General features: G+C 47.3%; 1 protein-coding gene across 1 annotated transcript in view; it reads right to left on the bottom strand.

Moving 5' to 3' along the window:
- The window catches only part of LOC144167809 (uncharacterized), a 29,613-nt gene extending 8,349 nt beyond the window's left edge, over positions 1–21,264 (bottom strand). The window contains exons 1-3 of the mRNA XM_077696978.1: positions 21,049–21,264; positions 9,105–9,428; positions 7,761–8,010 (exon numbers count right to left, since the gene is read on the bottom strand). Coding sequence (XP_077553104.1) covers positions 7,761–8,010; positions 9,105–9,428; positions 21,049–21,264 — 790 coding nt within the window. The remainder of the gene's footprint in view (positions 1–7,760; positions 8,011–9,104; positions 9,429–21,048) is intronic.
- Positions 21,265–21,518: the final 254 nt, after the last annotated feature.

The following is a 21,518-nucleotide window of genomic DNA, read 5'->3' as shown; positions in this document are numbered from 1 at the left end:
GACCGTTCAAAGGTTGTCTCCACCCTGTACAGCGGTGTTGGTTTGTTCCCGCGTTTCTTTACGTTCCGTAACCTAGATGGCGCCACCATACCGTGGCAAGCGTTTGGTTTGTTTTTGTCCGCATTTAAACCTGGCTTGTTTTTGTTCTGGGAGAAAATATTCGTTCCCTGAAACAGTGCTCGCTCGACAAATGGGGTCACGTAAGACACCGTTGCTTGCGTCAATCGGCCAGTGTCGTCTGAGACAACCCCAAGCCCCATAGTGCTGTGCAGCTAAACCAAAGCATGCTGTGCGCAGTACGAACAGCAGAACGCATCAGTACTTCTATGTTTACATGTGCTTTCGTAACTTCCACTGTTTGTCCCATCATTCCTATTGCTTTGTAAAGAATGTGCCCTAAATTTAAGCGCAAATCGCTCGTTCGTCTAGTTTGTAAGCTCTACCTAATTTGCGTCTGCTTCTGCCAGCCTCCGCCAATCGCAGAGCTTAGCCCATGTGACATCACAGGTTCTGTTGCGGGAAATGAACTGGTGGGTCGCATGACCATTCCCGTTTTTCCTAATTATGTAGCTTATTTGAGCGAAGTTTACGTTAAAAGTGGTGTCAGTATGATTCTAACGAGACAATCTTTTGAATGAACCAAACTTGTGTTTTCTTTTCATGGCTCCTTTAAATTTCGGCCACATTCTTTTTAATGCAATAAGAATGGTGGGGCAAACAGTGGAAGCTACGAAAGCACAGTAAGCATAGAAGTACTGATGCGTACTTCTGTTGGTACTGCGCGCACTATGCTTGGATTAGCTGGGGGGTTTGGGGCTGTCTCAGACGACACTGGCCGATTCACGCAACCAACGGCGTCTTCATCATCACCAGCCTATCTACGCCCACTGCAGGGCAAAGGCCTCTCCCATTAATCTCTAACTACCCCAGTCCTGCGCTAACTGCGGCCAATTTATCCCTGCAAACTTCTTGATCTCATCTTCCCATCTAAATTTCTGCCGGCCCCTTTCTACGCTTGCCTTCTCTAGGGATCCACTCTGTTCCCCTAATGACCAACGGTTATCTTGCCTTCGCATTACATGCCCTGCCCACATCCATTTCTTCTTCTTAATTTCTACTAATATGTCCTTAACATGCATGCGTTCCCTGACCCACTCCGCTCTCTTCTTGTCCCTTAGTGTTATACCTATCATCTTCCGTTCCATTGCCCGTTGAGTCATTCTCAATTTAAGTTGAACCCTCTTAGTAAGCGCCCAAGTTTCTGCCCCGTAGGTGCGTACCAGTAAGATGCAGCTGTCATACACTTTCTTCTTCAGGGACAATGGTAAGCTGCCATTCATTATCTGAAAATATCTGCCGTATGCACTCCACCCCATTCTTATCCTTCTAATTATCTCTGCCTCATGGTTGGGATCTGGGGTCACAACTTGGCCTAAGTAGATATATTCGCTTACAACTTCCACTGCCTCGCTACCTATCTCAAACCGCTTTGCTGTCCCGAGGTTATTACTTTGGTTTCTTCCCAGCCCACGGTTCTACTCTGTTTGTCCAGTCCGGAAAGCATGCTTTGCAATTCGTCCCCCGAGTTACTTAGCAAGGCAACGTCATCAGCAAATCTGAGGTTACTTAGGTATTCTCCATTAGCCCTTACTCCCACCTGTTCCCAATCCAATGTTCTGAATACTTCTTGGAAACATGCTGTGAATAAAATTAGAGATATTGTGTCTCCTTGTCTGACGCCCTTCCTTATAGGTATTTTACTGCTCTCCTTATGGAGGATGATGGTAGCTGTGGACCCATTGTAGATATCCTCTAGTATTCTTACATAATGCTCATCTACACCCTGGTTCCGTAATGCCTGAATGACTGCTAAGGTTTCGACCGAGTCAAATGCTTCTTCATAATCTATGAAGGCTATATATTAGGGGTTCAGTATACTCAGCGCACTTCTCTATCACCTCATTGATCGTGTGAATATGGTCCATTGTTGAATAGCCTTTACGGAACCCTGCGTGTTCCTTAGGTTGACGGAAATCTAAGGTTGCAGAAATTCTGTTAGCGATTACCTGGGTAGGTTCCTTGTAAACAACTGACAGTAAGCTGATCGGCCTTTAATTTTTCAAGTGCTTCATGTCACCTCTCTTATGGATTAGTATGATGTTCGCGTTCTTCCAAGACTCCGGTACTTGCGGTCATTAGGCATTGCGTATACAGGTTTGTCATTTTTTCAAGTACAAATTTCTTCACCATCCTTCAAGAGGTCTGCTGTTATCTGATCCTCACCAGGTGCTTTGCCCCCTTTCATTTCTCTCAAAGCCTTCCTTAGTTCTTCTGTCGTTACTGTTGGGATGACTACCTCCTCTGAACTATTTCCTCGTTCGGCATTATCCTTGATGTCCCGGCTACTGTATAAATCTCTGTAGAACTCGTCGGCTACAGTGACTATTTATCCCTATTTGTGATGACATTTCCTTGCTTGTCTTTAAGGGCATACATGTGAATTTTCCCCACGCCAAGACGCCTCCTCACTGCTCCCAGGCTATCTCCGTTCTTTACAGCGTATTCGACCCTCTCCATATTATACTTCCGTATGTCAGCTGTCTTTCGCCTATTAACTTCAAAGGCTCCGCTAGTTCTATTCTCTCAGCTGGGCTGGAGATTGTCATGGTTTGCTGTTTCATAATTAGATCTTTCGTCTTCTGGGAAAGTTTACCAGTATCCTGTCTAGCCATCGTGCCCCCGACTTCTACTTCACACTCCGTGATAAGGCTAGTAAGGTTGCCGCTGGCTTCCTTTGTCGTAAGCTCTGCTTCTTCGGTAAGAGCTGAATATTGGTTCTGAAGCGCGATCCTGAATTCTTCTACTTTACGTCTTACTGTTAGCTCATTAATCGGATTCTTTCGTACTAGCTTGTTGCGGTCCCTCCTCAAATCTAGCCTAATTCGAGATCCTACCATACGGTGGTCACTACACCTTACCCTTCCGAGCACTTCCACATCCTGCACGACGCCAGGGTTATCGCATAATATGAGGTCTATTTCATTTTTATGCTCCCCATTCGGGCTCCTTCACGTCCACTTCCGGCTCTCCCGTTTGCAGAAGAAGGTATTCATGATGCGGAGGTTATTTCGTTCTGCGAACTCGAGGAGTAGGTCCCCCCTGCTATTTCTACAGACCAAACCATAGTTTCCAACTGCCTTGTCTCCAGCCTGATTCTTGCCTACTCTAGCGTTGAGGTCCCCCAGAACTACGGTATGCTGTGCTTTTACTTTAGCCATTGCCGATTCCACATCTTCATAGAGGCGTTCCACTACCTGGTCGTTGTGGCTGGATGTGGGCGCGTAGCCCTGTACCACCTTGAGCTTGTACCTCTTATTGAGCCTAATTACAAGACCTGCTGCCCTTTCGTTAATGCTTTGGTGTTCTTCTATGTTGCCAGCTATGCCTTTATTCACTAGAAATCCCACTACCGATTCCCTTGTGTCCACTAGACCACGGTAACATGGGACGTGTCCATTTTTCAGCACCGTAAAGGCCTCACTAAGGCCTATGAAATCCCATTTAATGCCCTTTAATTCCTCGAACAACACCTCTAGCCTTGCTTCGCTAGATAAGGTTCTCGTGTTAAATGTTGCCAGGTTCAGATTCCAATGGCGGCCTGTCCGGGTCCAGGAATCCTTAGCCTCCTCTGCTGCGTCACAGGTCGGACCGCCACAGTGGTCAGTTGCTTCGAAGCCACTGGACTAAGGGCCGTGAGTTAATCGGTGTATTTATGGGAGGTTGTGGCCGTTACTACACCAGAGTGGCCTACCCTGCTCTGGTGAGGGAGTGCGTTACCGGCAATGGTCGCCGGGATCAGGCCGCACCCTAAGGCCCATTCTGCAATTCCATCAATACGCGGATTTTTTTTTTAAATCCGGTGGGAATTGTCCGGCACCGGGATTCGAGCCACGGTCCTTCTGCACGCGAGGCGGATGCTCTACTTCTACGCCACCGCGGCACCGCTTACTATATTTTTCGAGCGAGCACTATGTTTCACGAGACGATTATTTTCTCCCCGAACAAAAACAAGCCAGGTTTAAATACGGCTTGCCACGGTATGGTGGCGCCATCTAGGTTCAGTAACGTAAAAAAACGCGCAAACCACCGTAGGGTTCTCGATGCCAGTGCCGCCATACAGGGTGGAGACACCCTTTGAATGGTCCCGTGCCGCCGCAAATTGGGTCAACGTGCTCAACGCGTTGTTCTTTTTGTTTCCCACGAGACCCAGCAACGCGAAACAGATAAGATGATTCAAACTTCCCCAGTAAACCCCGTTGCGGCGATAATTTTAGCGTGGTTTTGATACAATGACTTGCTTCGGCGGCGAGCGGGTGACCCAAAATGGCGGCGCCAGCGTATACGTGTCTCCACCCTGTACTGGGGATGCGTAAATAAAGGTACTCCATTCTGCGGAGCGGTCGGTTATTGTGATGTCATTGCAGACCACGAAAACACACGATTTAGCAGGAAAATCAACATTTTAACTTAAATTGATTAATTTCTCGGTGAATAAAGCATCGTTTGTATCCGGACAAGCGCCGGGGGAACTATAAAACGCGAAATCTGGAATAAAACAAACTTGTATTTTGTCTTCATCGCCCCTTTAAGTCCCGTGACGTGGGCAACGACGTCGGGAGCATCCCGGGTGACGTTATTCATCCCCGTGTCACGTGACCCATACGTAGGAAGACAGAAGGCGGAAGGGGCGGCAGGTCGTCCCTAGCAATTTTTGGGCCACCGTTTACTGGTCGTTAACCCACCAGCGCCAAAACGTAAAATCCTGGTTAGTTCGCTGATTGCTCCCCCACACAGCCAGATGTGCTTCGGCGTGTGAGCTGCTCTCTCGCGCCTGTAAGTGTCGACTCCCGCTACGGCGGCCCTACACACTTTCTACCTCACCTATTCTCTACCCCCTAAATTCCACTCCTCCGTAGTACGTCGTACGCAGGTGCACCGTCTAACTGGGTGCAGTAGTATCCGCACTGCACCATTTCCTGACATGCCCGTTGTGCTGGTGGGAGGTTTCAACGTAGACGTCTCACGGCCCGACGCGACATGTGGCCGAACCGTTAGGTTGGTGTGCTACAGACAGTATGATGCCTCCACAATGCGGGAGTGAAACGGACAGGCTGTTGTCTTTCCGGTAGAATAAAACTCGCGTACACCCAAGTTTCGTTCAGCTAATTAGGTAGGAAGTATGCTCAATCGATAATTACGAACAAACATGTTTTGTTTTGTGCACTCCTAGGACTGCGCCCAGCTTTGTATGCCGTCCTTCTTCACAGAGTGGAAGGGCACAGATTTTTTTTTAAGAAACTGGCTGGTAAACATAAATAAACCATTCAGCCAAACGTACAAGTATTAAAAGGTACAAAATCATATTCACATTCAGTTACTTGCAGCATACTTGCGGTACACTGCACAAGAATTGGAGACCTTGTAGTTGAAAGCCAGAGAGAGATTCCAATATCATGGGCGAAGCCCATTAGGGGCTGAGGCTGTTGGCGTCTCCTCACTATACTAAAACAAAGGGAAACTCATTTACGCCTCACGCTAGAACGTAACGCGTACTAAAAAATCACCGGGACATTTCGTTTACGCCTCCCGCTGGAGCGCTTCGTAACACGCGTTAAAAAAAGGCCGGGACACTGGTTTACGCCTCGCGCTAGAGAGATTCATCCTTCAAAGACAGACTTTTCCAGCAAAGCTGTATGCCTCTACCCCCAATGGGTTCATCTCCGTTGGCAAAAATGCCAAGGCAGCAAGAATACCACTGCATGCTTCGCCCTTCCCCCAGGTTTCATGTTAGTGGAGATGGCCCAGGATTTTTTTTATTTTAGGGCGAAAGCTCTACTACTCGGTATGTTTCAAGGTCACTCATGGCGTCGCAATGACCTTCAGCCACCAGCGCGCATGATGCGCCTTTCTTATCGCTGCGCTTGCTCGGAGCTTCACCGGGTATGGTGAAACGGCTGTTTCGCCTGCCCCTTATCGCTTATCAGCAGAGTTACTGGATATAGACAGTTGCGAAACTCCCCATAGGCCCCATGTATCGAAAGCCGGTCTTCGGTTGCCCCCCTGCGCCGGGGCAAGCACGGGGCAAGTTGACTAGCCTGTCGTCTGTCGGCAGGACGTTGAAGTAGTACTCAAGTGCTTGCGGCTGCTGCCGTAAGTCATAAAAATAAAAGCCGCAAAAACACAAGTAAATTTTGCGTAATATTATGTTTTAATTTAAAAAGCAATCTTTATTTTACAGAAGAATTTTGAATAATAATAGTTTAGCGAAGTTCTGTTTTTATCTCCTAGGTGCCGCGCGCGTGGACTTGCCCCTCAGCTTCCACGGAGTGGGGGGGGCTAGCGCCGCCCGGATTCTGAAGCGGAGTTTCGCAACTGTCTATATTGAGTAACTCTGCTTAGCAGCGACTGGGCCGCCCTTGCGTGCGGGACAGTGTAAGCGAACCACGTGAACGACTCTGAAAAGACTGCGCTGACTGACCTTACAGAAATGAAGACTAGATAGACGCAAAAGAAGCAGTGTTTTCCCGCCTGCTTCGAGACGTATGGCTTTTGGGTCTCACCATCTATGGCATGCCAGCTGGGCTAGAGTTCCCGTATATCGCGTAGCGCGAAAGTTGCGCGTCTGATTGCCACATGCCGCGGGTTCCACCTTACGACAGCGAAGCCCGCTTTCAGTGATGTGCACAAGACACAGTGATGCGCACAAGACAACGACTTTGGTTCTGCTCAAGTTGCCGGCGACAGTTGCCGTGCCGGCGGCAGCGGCGGCTCAATTGAAAGCGTTGAAAGCAACCTACTATCCGCGTCATCGCGCTGTCCAGCAGCTGCTGGCACGCGCATGCGCCGACTCCTCCTCGTCCCTGCCACTGGCGTGGCGGCACGGCGGCGGCTCCTACACGCGTGGCGGGTGGCTTTCCCGCACTACCTCAGAACTCAAAATGGCAGATGGACGCAACTCTGCTCTCCTAGGGGAGCTATATACAGGAACTCTAGGCTTGGCTGTCCGTGTTGTGCCCTCTAGCGCAAGCGAAAGGCTGAATCCAATCATTCAGTAGAAATACCTAGACGGCACGATGCGAAATCTCAAGCAAAGAGAAACTTTCACGGAACACTGCGTGCATTCTCGTTGCTTTCGGTTGTGATAACTGGGTTGAGAAGTGTTACCCCTGAGCCATTTTTTGAAACCAAGCTATACAGCGCTAAGACTACTTTATTGAAAGACCTAAATAGCATTTAACTATAACGAAAATGTCAAAACTCAATGAAAGCCTTTTCCGCTTGAGTTTTGCACGTTGCAGTGAAACCAGTTTTAACCACCAATCACAGGACGCAATACGGAGACAATCGTTATTACTACGGTTAGAAACGAACAAAGAAGCTAGAAAAAAATGCATCCTTTCAGGCAGTCAAGTGCGGTTTCCCACACTTTGTACGTTTGCATAAAGCAAGTCATTTTATAATTAATAAACAACGTCCGAAAGTTTCGACTTCAGGTTCGTAACTTCGTGTTCGCATTTCATTAGCTGTAGTGTGTAAGTCTCCAACCTCGCATTTTTTGTTAAGAACAGCCCATTTTGCAAACCAATACACGGTTGTAGCGAGCACGTCTACAATACCTCCAGGGCTTCAGCACAAAGAAGCGACAGGAAACGGAGGGAGGGGACTTCAAGGAAACAGAAAAAGACTTTGTGGCCACGAACCAGCGAGAAACAGGGCCGTGGCGTGTGGAGCCACGTCCTGGAGGAGCTCGAAGCACCTGTACTTTGACAGGTGCAGCATAGAAGACAGCGTCGCCGACGAGGGCACTGCTAGTCGCCAAAGGAGCATCGTGCTCACGAACGCGCCCGCGGCCTCAGCGTCGTCGGTGGCAATTTCGTGCGCGAACACTCCAGCCAGCAAGATGGCCGGCAGGCCGCCGGTGGTCACGTACACGTCGTCCGTCATGGTAACCTGCGACGGTAACGTCACGGTTAAGGACGCAACAGACGCTCGAGCAGAAAAACCGAACGTTATAAGGCTGGCTTCCTCGCACAGCATGACCCCTTCTACGCGCTCGCAATAGGGTTCCCAGCGTGGCAGATTGGCACGTCACCTCTGAGCTGAAAAGTAGTGTTAAAAAATTTCATGTGCTCTGCTACCTCTTGCAGTTCAGGTATCCTTGGAATGGGGTGAAGATGTCGAGTCGACCCACAGTTGACTGCCCCTACGCTGCTTGGCAAAGTTGACAGAAAAAGTTCACAACTTTTTATATCTGTGCTTTGTCTTCGGAATTTCGTTTGCCCATAAAAGCACGAAATTTTTCTCGTAATTTTATTACCACCCTATCTACAAACCCGTGAAAACAGGTTTACAAATACCTGGGTCGTTACCCTGCGACTGCAAGTGGTGATGCGCCATGTGTCCGACATTGGAATGGGATTTAAAATGTTGCTTATACGCAAAGCTTAGGTCTCCTTCCAGCATATGATATATTTTGTTACACTCTATATAATCAACTGACTACGAAAGTTTAATAAATTCTACTTATAGCCAGTGAATACGGGTTTCCTTTAAGTTCAAATTTCGAGAAATGTTTGCGCAACTAAAGGATATCCTTCAGTTCCTTGGAAATTGTGTCAGAGTTCTTCATTCCATAAACAGCTTAAGTATTCTGATGCTATAATCTACGCAACCGCGGAACAGTTAACAGAAAAAGAATGTTAGGACCTAGTACTGGTTATATGTTTAGACTTGTTTTGTTTCTGTTTTCAAACCGTTAAAGTCCATGCCGATCAGTCTTGTGATAGCAGAAAGGTAGTAAATTGATGTTAAGTGCTTTCAGCGTCGATAACCACCCTGTATACATTTTGGACATACGCATGTGTTGAAAGGATAATAAGCTTTGGAGGAACACGCGAGCGGAGTTAGTATATATGTAACAGGAAATGGGTAACCTGCGACCACTTAAGCTTGCAAGCTGATAACCTCGCATGCCCTCGCTGATAACCTCGCTGATAACCTCGCCACGACCTCGCATGCTATGATATTGATTGGCCGAAGGGTACCTGGTTTTTGGGCGGAAAGTTTACGTTGATCATGGCCAGAAGCACATCGGCAGGGGGCATGTGAACGTTGAAGCCGGACAGCCTGTCCACAGTGGTGTACATGGGCTTCTGCGAACCCTGACCGTTGTGGAGTCCGGCCGCGGAGAGCGCCACGCGGCCGTGGACGCGAGACAGTCGCTTGGAGAGGTCTTCGCGGCCGTACAGCGCGGCCAGCAGGAGCAAGTTGGACTCGCTCCGGCTGTCGGCCAGCGAGGCCTGCAGCCATGCCGGTGACACAGTCAGCACCGTCCAGTTGCGGTATCGGAGGTCCATCTCGGGAAGCATCTGGGGATGAACGTCGACATAATAAAAATATGAGAAGTCAACTTTCTAAATTTGCTTTTGCACACTGGTGTACAGCTTGGCTTACCCGGAATCAAGAGTGCGTGAATAACATTGTGTTGGCTATTCAGTCAAGTTGAGGCCCCAGTTTCTCCCCCACCCCCTTTTTTTCTTGGTCCCTATGTTGAAGCTGGAGCTGTGCAAAGGTTTTGACAACTGCTAAAAAGGAAGTCCCGAGCCATGCTTTCTAATCGAAGCACCCGGCGCGGGCGGTGCGCATGTATGTGCCTCTAAGAGAAATTGCGCTCTAGTTCACTAGCTCCCCTTATCGGCTGATGCCTGACTGTAAATGGTTGGATGTGGAGGAAGCATCAGAGAAATTGAGGTGGTTGTGGCGATTGGAAGGCGAATGCGATAAGGAGTCCGCCCATTCGTCTAACCGGTTCCGTTGCATAGAATAAGTACAACCGCCCCCCCCCCTCCCCCCTCACCTCCCACCTCCCCTCCCGAAATCTTTTCCGCCGCGGCTACGGATGATTTCCGTTGTAACCGCGCAGCTAAGTACATTTTAGGTGGATGCCAATTTTACTTTGCAGAAACTTACTCCACCTTGCGGCTTTCCCATAAATCTGGTTGATTACACTTGTTTCTTTCTTCGGCATGTTGATCAATTTGCTCTCGCATTTCGAACTACTAGCCACCTTGTTAGCTCGGTTGGTGGAGCGACTGCCCTACATAGGCGGTGGTCCCAGGTTCGAATCGTAGACCTGGACAATTTTTGCTTCAACTGCTACTTTCTGAGAAAGCTGTATAGCTTCCCTTTGTAGCCGTTTACGGCTGAATTTCAAGTGGACGTCAAATTTGCCTTTCCAGAAACTTATTCCGCCTTGGGGTTTCCCATAAATCTGGTCGATTAAAACAGCATGGTTTTATGAGCATGTTTTGTGAGTAATTATGAAATCTAAGAAGCGGAAGAATAAGTCGCGTTGTTTCGTAAAGTTCTCTTGAACTCAAACCGGCAACAAAAATACAGGACGTTGATACCAATCAATGGATCAATCGACCAAAATGTTTTTATTTTCACCAGTGCAGCATTCAGTGAAAAAGGGGTGTGGCCAGAGAAAAAGCCGCTTGTTTGCGGCTTGGCAAAGCTCCGGGCTCCCACACGGCCGTGACAGGTCGACGCTCAAAGGAAGTAAAATTATCACAAACGCATGCTTCACAAACGCATGCTTCTTCATGACGGGTCCTCAAAATAAAAACAATGGCAAACACTGCATAACAACCAAAATGAAACCTAAAAACCGAAAGACACCTTTCTGACATACTCATGTTATTTCAAAACAACAGACATATATTTGCTCGTATCTTAGTTCGATGACATGAGGATGTTGTCAAAAAAGCTGGTAAAGGCACAGGCTACATTATGACCCATGCTCACGAGGGGAGGGGAACAAGAATTTGTAAGGGCTTCGAGCACCAAGCCAGCAATTTCGGCCCGTGTGCTTGGTTAATCGCTTCCGCTGAGCGCAAGCTTGCTCGAACGGAACGCCTATTTTCGTATTTCACCGACGACTTTCGCGAAAAGCAGTCGACTACCACGTCCACGCTTTTCGTAAAGGTAATTTAGAAGTTTGCTGAGGTTTGGTTGATCTTTTCAAAGCTTTATCAACTAAAGCATACAGTGCAGACGAACCAGTAACATGTCAAAGATCTTCCTTCCCTGCAACGTACTCACAAGTCTTCCGTTCTGTTCAAAAGCACACGTGCCGCCTTCGGGAGGCATGTTCCCCACCGCTGCAGTACACGTGCTACTCATAACGTGCATCACTTCGTTTGAGAGGGTGAGAAACTAAAGACCTTCCGTGACAAGCGCCGGTCAGTGACGGTGTTGTCATATGCGAAGACAGGATAGGGCCACGAACCAACCCCAAAGCGACACTTAGTTCACTGTTCATATAGAGCTTAGCCTGTGCGGCTTCCATAGCGAGCCACAGTTAACCCTTCCCGGACTTCCTTACCCGACTAGGTCTCGCGCTGTCCCAGTAGGCAGTGACTTTTACTACCGACGATATCATTTCCCCTTGTAAATAAAACGAATCTGCTTCATTTTTGCTCACCTTGCGGGAAATACAAAACAAAAATAACTCACTCTTAGTTGCACGACATGTGAGTACTGGCCTCATGTTCGAAGGTTAGCTATACGCCTCGAGCTTTGCGATAGCTGCGCCGCCTGCCGCCGCTTCTCAGCGGTGTTTACGGGATGAGCGCTGGCTGGCTGATAGGGGCTCATGCTATGTTTTGCTTCTCTTTCACTTCTTTTTGCCTCTTCGCACCCTAAGCAACTTGTTATGGTATTGTCTGTAAGCAAATAGTACGCTTAGGGCACTTAAAAAAACAGCTGCAGCTTGTTAGAGTGCTCGAACGCCTACAAAAGCTATCCGAGGACGCGGTTCTGCTCGCTTCCTGACCGCTCTTTCGGGCTTCAGCGACGACAGCAGCATATCACCACTGTCGCCTCCAAACACGTCAGGCGCAAATGAACTATTGTCGCCTCGTTTAAACGTGGTACTAGCACAGAGAGAGCTTGGATTCGTCTTGCAGCGCGTACAACAAATGTGACCTCGTTTCAAATAGAAAAAATCTGTCTCGTAATGTGATTATACCGGACAACCACTTGCGCCTTTTAAGGGTATATAAGCCACGCGAAGATATTAAGCATAGCGCAAGGGTCTATAAATGTGTGCGCACTCACGCCTTGTAGCGAGAATCACGGAAAGGTAATGAAACCACGGAATAATATATTGTCTGCAAGGTCGGGAAGAAACAGAATCACTCGTTCGGGGATGAAAAAAAAAACCAGTGCAGCTTAGGAAATGCTAAAAACGGTTGTCTGAACTTAAGTCAGGTAGGACTTACCATAACAACTAGATGCGAAATGTTGTTTTTTTCGCAGGACGTGGGGGGCGGAAGGCGGGGGAGGGGGGCGGGGACGCTTAGCTATTGTGTCCGAAAGCGGAACAAAATTAAGTAATAAACATTTTAGTAATCACACACAATTTGCGCGTTCAATTTCCTTTTGTTTTTCGTCTTCAACACACAGCTGATCACTCGGTAGACGTATTTTTCGAAGTACAGGACAGGAAGTTCAAAATTATAAAAGGTGTCGCTGGAAGAATGTGGTATTTGATAAAGCCATCGGATTTAAATTTGTGCTAGTTTCTGCAGGCTCCCTGTGTCATATGGCAACGTTGGAAACGCGCTTAGTCGCGGACGCGGCTTACTCTATAAGCCCGTCACCGCGCTGCTCGCAGAGGATATATGTAGAAGATGATCAATGTTTGCGAGCGCTCACCTCAGAGCAAGACGACCCAGCATTAAATTCTTTGTCGTGTGCTGATACCAGGGTATAATTTTGTATTATTCACCACACTTCCCGGCCGCGGCGGCCGCTTTTCTGATGGAGGCGAAAAGCAAAAACGCTCGTGTGTTCGAGATTTCGGCGCACGTTAAAGATCCCCAGGTGGTCAAAATTAATCCGGAGCCCTCCACTACGGCGCGCCTCATCGCCTGCGTTGCGTCGGCGCGTTAAACCCCACAATCAATCAATCAATATTCACCACACTTCTTTTCGAATGTTCGTGAAATCAATGCCACATTGTTTGTCCAGGGTAGTGATCAATATCCGAGGTAGTATTTCAGCAATCGTAACTGGCGTGCTGTCAGGTATGAATGCCCCGCTGGGATATATAAGCGCACAAGACCGGTTTACATCATGGTGTATACGCATATCATGACCATCTGAGGAAACGCTGCTTACGGGGGCACTCTTAGGAAATGTCATGACAGTGGAAATAGAATCAGTTTCATGCGTATGCCGGCTTCGCGACATTGGTCTGCGACCCACACCTGGCGCTCATACAGACCGAATGTACCCCACTAAGATCGCGCCAGAAACGTTTGCCCTCTCGTACCCCACTAAGATCGCGCCAGAAACGTTTGCCCTCTCGTAAATACACCACGTTTGCGAACAGAGCTATTGCTCCGCATTAATATGTGTTTCGAACGCATACACACGGTAAATCTCAGTCTCGAACGTGCCCCGAAAGCAGCGGTGACAGTGGGCGGCGGGCCGGCGACTCCAGTGGCTGGTTACGAAACGGACCGCTAGGGGGATTTCCCCTACAGGCAGCGCTCGAGGCGTATAGCGCTTTCAACCTTGACAAGACAAGCAGACCGTACTTTACTATGTGTACACCGAAACTACGCAGGTCAATACGGACGTAGTTGTTGTTTACACAGAAGGATCTGTCAAGGGTGGCGATCACAGAGCAAGCAAATAGTCTGGACTATTTTATTCCCTGCAGGCAATCTTTCAGAGTCAAAAAATTGTACACGCCTACAACCAAATGTCCTGGCATTGGGTGCCACGGCCATTCCAACGCTCTCGTAGTTGGAATTGGTTGATTTACAAATCTATTTTACAAAGTATGGCTCGCGGTCTTGTCACGGTAGTGAAAGTGGGGGAAGGAGGCGGGGCGTCGACCTCCTCCTCTCTTCTGTTTTTGCGGTATACTTCTTAAGGTCAACGGGTACATGAACTAAAGCAGTCTTCCTGTTTTTTTCTTTCTCTTCCACCGGGCCCAGCCATATCACGACCCATAACACGGAGCTTTCTACAACATGCATTGTATAACCTATGCGTCGTTTCACGCGTAATTGAAAGGTGGCGAAAATGTCACAAGGGAATTAGTTTCTTATTTGCAGCTGGTTCCCTACCTACCGCGAGCCAGTCGCCGTGTGAAATGTAAAGTTGATTGGGATGAAAAATTGATGCTGAGTCTCAAGACAACCCTGTACCTGATGCCGGGAAAGCCGCTTTTATTTTTTCCGCCACAAATATGTCATATCGCTTACTACACGCTCTCAAGAAACTTCTAAATTTATCGCAAGGGTCGTGCGGCTAGCTCAGAGAACTCAGCCGTGCGAACCCCGAGTCTTCTTTACGAGTGTGCAAGGGAGCGCATATGGCGGGGCCAACGTCCTTACGTTTGCAACGGCTGTGTGAAATGCGCGCGAATAATCCAATGCGGCATTTCATTTTCCCGCGGAGTTTCCCGCCTGAATTCCCATCGCAAGCGCCGAGCGTGAAATGGAGATACAGGTGAGGAGGTGCGGGCTGTCCGAGCCCGGAGAATAACGCGCCCTGGTAGTTAGTAACTGATTAGCATAAAATATTAATTTCGAGCTCGTGACCTGCGGCTCGTGCTTGAATGGTTTTTTTTTTTCGGTTTTATTTTCTTTATTGTTTTTTGAAAGAGAAGGTACGCAATGTGGTCATGAAAAGGGAAAAGATTGAAGGCGTTCTTTTGATAGCGCTCACTCGAAATTAATCGAAAGGGGTGTGGCCATGACATGCATCAAGGCGGGCTTAAACAAGTCGTGCGCGCACAAGGTACATGACGCATTTAAAGAACAGATTGCCCGGCTGAGCAATGCGGGATTCTCTTCTGCAGTTGTTTCTCGCGTTTGCGAAGCACTGCTGAAAAAAATTAAACGAAAACCGAAGGAAGGTGACATGCAAAAAAAATAGAAAAAAAGAAAGTTCACCTTATCCCGTATTGGCACAGGATCTCGCATAACCTCAAAAAAGTTGCTCAAAGGTATGACGTCAATGTGGTGTTTAGCGCACCCTGCAAATTGGCGAAGGTTTGCCCTATGATGCCGGAAAGGAAGCGGCAATCGTGCTTCAAAAAGCACGGCGAATTATACACAGAATGCACCATGGGACTTGTCTACGAGATTCCCATGAGTTGTAACAAGTGTTATATTGGCCAAACAGGCATATGTTTTAACGACAGAGCGCGCGAGCACTGTTGGGCAGGGAAGAACAACGCTGGGGGCCACACAGTTGAGCACTGCAAAAGGTGCCCTCTGAAGGGTACAAACTGCGCTCCGCTCTTCGAACAGGCCACGTTTTTAAAATGGATCAGAGATAGGCAAGAAAGAGAGTTTGTGGAGGCGCACTTCATTCACAAGGCGGGAAACAAGTGCATCAATGCATCGTCGGTCGCATTATCACTCAAAGAACTCGAGTTCTTAGATGGACCCGTGTAGGTTGGCGCACGTTGTTGTGACGTTTTCATGACGTCAGAACAGTGTATTTAACCTAGGGTTTTTCACTAATAAAGCTTAGTTGGAAGTGACGCCTTGTCTGTGTCTACGTGCTTCTTCTGGTCCCCGTTGTTTAGCGCCTCAAATTTATTCAGGTAAGCCAGACCTCGTGACACCTGCGTGGACTTTTGGATTGCGATTGCTGATCTGTGGATGACCAGCCACGCTTTCGTGTTCTACGCAAAAAAAAAAAAAGTTTTTTTTTTTGTTTGGCAGGATTCTATTAACTGGCTCGTATGGAGCCCGGACCTTCCTTTTGCTGCAAATTACGTGTTACCAGACATCCACTACTAAACAGCACTTTCAAATGAATGTCGAGCTATTATTATTATTAATCCTATAGTAATACCGAATCATTTTCAAATTTTGAAGAACTTGGAAAGCATCCCGATTATTTATTTCTTGTAAATCTGGTTAGTATTTTCAGCGGGTTGCGACTAAACATTTCAAAACAACCGTGTGCTGCATGCGTATAATCAAAAGTAAGAACTAGAGAGAGCGTCGTTTTGCCAGGTCTGTTTAGATAACTTTCTCTTCAAAAATCGATAGCGAGTTGCACGAATCGCGTGTTTGCTTCACGCTAATACTGCGATAAGTTTGACGAAAGAGACGCCTTTTATAACTGAGTTAGGGAACGAGCACACAGAAAGTCATTTTTTTCCCGCGCCCTAGAAGGCGACATGCTTCGTAGCAACGGTTAAAGACAGAGATTCTGTACAACCAAACTTGAGAGATTCCAGTGAGTTATCTGACAAAAAGAAGTAGCGGAGAAAGTCACTGAATGAATCTGAATTTTGTAAACAAAGTTCGCGCATGTCAGGCGACATTGCGAATTAAACGCGACGCAGAAAAAACTTTTACAGAACGTTCGACAGTTGCTGAGGTTGCTTATGCGCAAGCTTCTTACGCCCATTCCCTATATTTCACAAATCTTACGTTCCTTGATGGTATGTCTGTTATTTTTGGATTGTTTTTAAAATACCCGCGCGACAGCACTAGTCTAGATTGAGATTTGTGATTTTGTTACTTCACATTGAGTTTTTATAGCTAGATTTGGCTATAAGTTCCTAATTTGGGAGACTTCTGGTCGTTTTATTCCGCTTTAGGCTATCTTGGAGGAAATCGGACAACTTTTCGTTTCGTTCGGTTCTGTTTTTCTGTTTTTTCTTCAGCAAACAAACTCACGCTATTAGAACGATTGATTAAATGCCAACTTCACCAATTATGTATTTTTGTGCATAATGTATAAGGGGCGTAACAAGGCTGGTGCTTCGCAACAATTTTATATTGCTGTTTTCGATACCTCGACATTCTTGTCTTGATTGCGTGACGCAGGCGGCTAGACAGAAGGCGGATTGGATATATTTTGATTTTTTCAGTTCATTCTTAGCTCTTTTTTAGTTTTCTACTTTTTCTTTATTGTTTTCTATTTGCACTACTATACCGAAAAAATGTTTAAACTTCGCCAATTACTTTTTTGTGCAGATAAAATGTGCTAGACGTTTCGAGGCTAGCGTAGTCGGCAAAGTAAGTGCTTACGCTATCAGCTTCACTTATCAGCTTCGCAACATGTGAGTTAGTCCATTTGACAGCCGACTAGACAGCTGCCGGCGTGCACACCATCAGTGCCCAGATAAACGAGCTAAACTGGAACCGGTGTCATATTCGGGCGAGATGGCCGCCTCCTCTGCAGTGATATACTCTACCACTGCCGTCAGTCTCTCCGCCTCTACCCACCACCCCCCCCCCTCCATTCCCATCACGGACGCACAGATCTGGCGCCGCCTACAGACAAACACTTACTACAACCACCACCACCTACACCACTTATCTCCAACCGCCTGCTCCCTAAACTGCACGCACTGCAACTCGCCATTGACAACACTCCACTCGGCATGGCAGTGCCCTACTAACTCCCCACCTCTCCAACCTACCAGCAGTGGGAGTTGTGCTGCGCAGCGGCCAGCTCAAGGACCAGGCCGCACTGGTCGAACGGGCTAGGTCAGCGGCCGTGGCACGTGGCTTACCGTAATAGGATAGCCGCCTTTGCCAATTTTCTTAAACACCCTCCTTTACCTTTCCTCAATTTTCAGAAATAATTGTTTAATCTCTCTCTCTCTCTCTCTCTCTCTCTCTCTCTCTCTCTCTCTCTCTCTCTCTCTCTCTCTCTCTCTCTCTCTCTCTCTCTCTCTCTCTCTCTCTCTCTCTCTCTCTCTCTCTCTCTCTCTCTCTCTCTCTCCTCTCTCTCTCTCTCTCATATTCAAGCGTCGCCGACCGGAGGATTTCGTTTTAATACGAAACCATTACTCAACTATGTTGGTAAAAATTCCAGCGTCCATGGCACACAAACTGGCTGACTGCTTAAAGTACAAAAACCGTCTAAGCTAACCGCAGCTGTGAAAAGGCGTCGCACACACTGCCGGCACATATACCTTCCACAATTCAACACTAATATTTCGCATTCAGTCCTTTATAGGGAAGGGCATAGGTGTCTTATAAAAAAATGATTTTTTTTCATATTGTTGCCTGCGTCAAAAGTGAGGGCTCTGGCATAAACTTTTTCGGCGAGATTTTCTCCCAGCGCATACGTTAAATGCTGTTCTAAGCGTAGAACTGAAGCGAATTTTACTGCAGAATTTTTATAATTATAATACTGCACTAACCCCCCCCCCCTTTCACGACGAGTGCTTCAAAGAGAAGCACTTTGCATGATTACGTGATGATAGTGTTTCAGCGTCAAGCACGTTGCGAAACATATGCTGAGTAATCTTTGGAGAAGATGTGTTCGTAAGACAGCGACAGCCAACCGTTTGCGTAGCTAGGACATCGAGTTCATTACGGGTACTCACATTAATTTTTTTTTTACTTTTAAAGGACGCTCTTACCAAACGAACAACCTTGCATGCGTCCTTCCATTTTATTTTTTTTATATATTCATCCATGCCCAAGATACAGGACGAATTGTTCTAGCTGCTCCTTTGTGCAGCGTATCGCATTAAGTTGGATTGGCCGTCGCGAAAAATACGTCGGATCACAAAACGAAACAGGGCAGCCGCAACAAGCCACCCTCAGGTCTTGCGTCCTTATCCTACGTTTGACCACGCAAACTCTCGACAAACTTTACCCAAATGACCTCCTTTTGAGCTGGCGGCGCACTAGATACTATACCCCTTGCAGGTTTGTGAAAAAGTTGTGACCCGTAATTAAGCTTCAGAACTAAACCATTCGTCTTCTTTTGTTGCTTTATTAATTACACCGTCTACAGCGGTTTCAAATGGTCAAAATCCCTGCCTGCCGGGTTAATATGGTAAAGGGATCAGAACACACAACTTTTCGCGTACATCGCAGGTTCGAAGTAAGCATTATGAATCAGTAACCACTAAAACTGTACTTGTAGGCTTGAGAAGCGATAAAAAGAATTAAGGTCAATTTTGATGGTCGTAGGTCCGGTGCTACGACCTAACTATCACCCGATCTCACTCCCCTGTGTCGCCTCAAAACTCCTTGATTCAGCTCTGCACAAAGTTCTTGCTGCCTGCGTCAAGACCTTTCTGATACCAAATCAGCACGGCTTTTTCTCGGGTCGATCGACGGTCACAAATCTTGCAAGCTTTATGACACAGGCTTCGGCTGCAGTTTGTGAAAACGGCCAGTTGGGCGTTATTTATTTTGACCTCAGTAAGGCGTTTGATGTGGTGAACCATCAGTTATTAATTAACAAGCTTGCTACGTCCGGTGTAGACGCAAGCCTTGTTGCCTTGTTGTCCAACTATCTCCTTGACCGGTCCTTTTACGCAGATGTAAACTACAAAAAGTCTAGTGTTTACCCTGAAATAAGTGGTGTACCTCAGGGTTCCGTGCTGGGTCCATTATTGTTTTCTATCTTTATTAATGATGTGTCAACAGTGTTAACAAACTCTTCTTTTCTTCCTTATGCTGATTATGTCAAACTATTTAGGCACATTAGCGGTGTTCAGGGCTGCTGTGCCTTGCAGAGTGATGTGTCGGCATTATCGGTCTGGTGCAGAAAAAATTGCCAAGTTTTAAACCCCGCTAAAACAAAAGTTGTCACCTACAGCCTGAAAACCTACCGTCTGCTGTTTTCCTACAGTATTGAGGGAGCTCCTCTGCAAAGGGTTGAGGAGATTAGGGACCTCGGGGTGCTTTTCCACAGTACCCTCTCTTTTTCATCTCATATTATGCTAATCACCCGGCGAGCGCTCCGAAGTCTTGGAAATGTGTGTCGGATTACAAAGGAATTCTCTTCTCCAGATCTATTTCTAATTCTATATAATGCAATATGTATCCCTCAGTTAGAATATGCTTCTGTTGCCTGGAACGGCATCTCCAAATCTGGTAGTGATTTAATAGAACGTGTGCGGACGAAGTTTTTATCCATATTTAAGCACCGTCATCACAATCACAGTCCGGGTCCTGATTCTGACCTACCCATAGTTCCTTCCATCCCTTCCTTGAACTGCAGACGTATGCGTGCAGATCTTACATTCCTTCACAAAATTGTTCATGGCGGCCTTTTTTGCGCAGACCTGCTTAACTGTTTAGAGTTTAGTGTTCCACAACGGCCCACCAGGTCGCATCGCCCGTTCTTGACCGCTGCGCGCAACTCCAATCATTCTCCTGTACGCAGAATGCAGAATTGTTACAACCGCTTCTTTGAACGCCTTGACATCTTTCAAAAATCCTTTACAATTTACCGTACTGCGCTGTTGAATACAGTAAGTTAAACATCTATGATATCTCTGTCGTTCGTTTTTTTTTCTGTAATTTGGTTTCTCTGCGGTTGTGTCTAACCAACCAACTCTGCCTATTTTTCAAACTGTTTACTGCCATTTGTTCGTCTTATCATTTGTCTCTACGCTCTTGCCGTTGTTTTTGTTGTATTACTGTCAAACTGTGTTGCTCTGCTTGTTGTGTGGTCTTTACAATAATATGTCTTTATATGTGGTCTTTACAATATGTAGTCTTAATATGTGGTCTTTACAATAAGCAGAGCAACAAAGGTATCTTCTTCTTTTATCTTTTTACCTGTAGCCAGGCTCCGCCTGTGCTTTATTTCTGTCATTTTCACTACTTCAATTTGTGGTGTCTTTCCGCTTGTTTGTTTCTTGCAATATGTTTCTTGTATTTTGTTTTTATGTAACTATCCGTGCGCCAGCATTTAGGCCTCTGGCTGTTCCTGGGCACGTAAATAAACATGATTGATTGATTGATTGATTGATTGATTGATTGATTGATTGATTGATTGATTGATTGATTGATTGATTGATTGATTGATTGATTGATTGATTGATTATTGTGATCATGATGACGAAGAGGAGAAGGAGGAGGAGCAGGATTATGATGATAATCGTGGTGGTGGTTATAAGCACTGGCGGGTCCTGCTCGCATTCGTCGCAACACTTCGCCTCACAGAAGCAGCAGCACTCACGTGGAAGAAGAGGGGCAAACCCATCTTCTGCGAGAGGGTGAGGAAGACGTGGAAGAAGTTGAAGGTCCGGGACCGGTTGGCCACGGCGGCCAGCTTGGGCCAGTCGATGCCCAGAGAGCGCAGCAGCTGCGCCACCACGCTGCTGTGGTCGTGCTCGGACTCGTGCTCGCCCAGGCAGAGGGCCAGCGCGTGGCCCACCTTGTTGGGCGCCGACATGTTGGCCGCGCCGCCTCCCGGCGACAGTGCAGCCACGCGCCGCAGCGCCGCCAGCCGCACCCGGTTGTCTAGCACGTGGAACTGGTGCGCCAGCTGCGGGTACGTCAGGGACCAGCGACCGCACACGAAGCTGCGACGAACACCAGCCAGCGCTGAAAAGTTGCTGGCATGCAGGAGGCCAGCGCGTACTTCTACGTGCTGGCCACCTACGAGCATCGATGGGAAATCTCTGCACTATTTGAAAGTAGGCAAGT

Source organism: Haemaphysalis longicornis, unplaced genomic scaffold (genome assembly GCF_048455015.1).
Source record: "Haemaphysalis longicornis isolate Haplotype H1 unplaced genomic scaffold, Haemaphysalis longicornis Haplotype H1 scaffold_2, whole genome shotgun sequence".
Lineage (NCBI taxonomy): Eukaryota > Metazoa > Arthropoda > Arachnida > Ixodida > Ixodidae > Haemaphysalis > Haemaphysalis longicornis.
The sequence above is the reverse complement of the archived record's forward strand: the minus strand, read 5'-3'. Positions and strand labels throughout refer to the sequence as shown.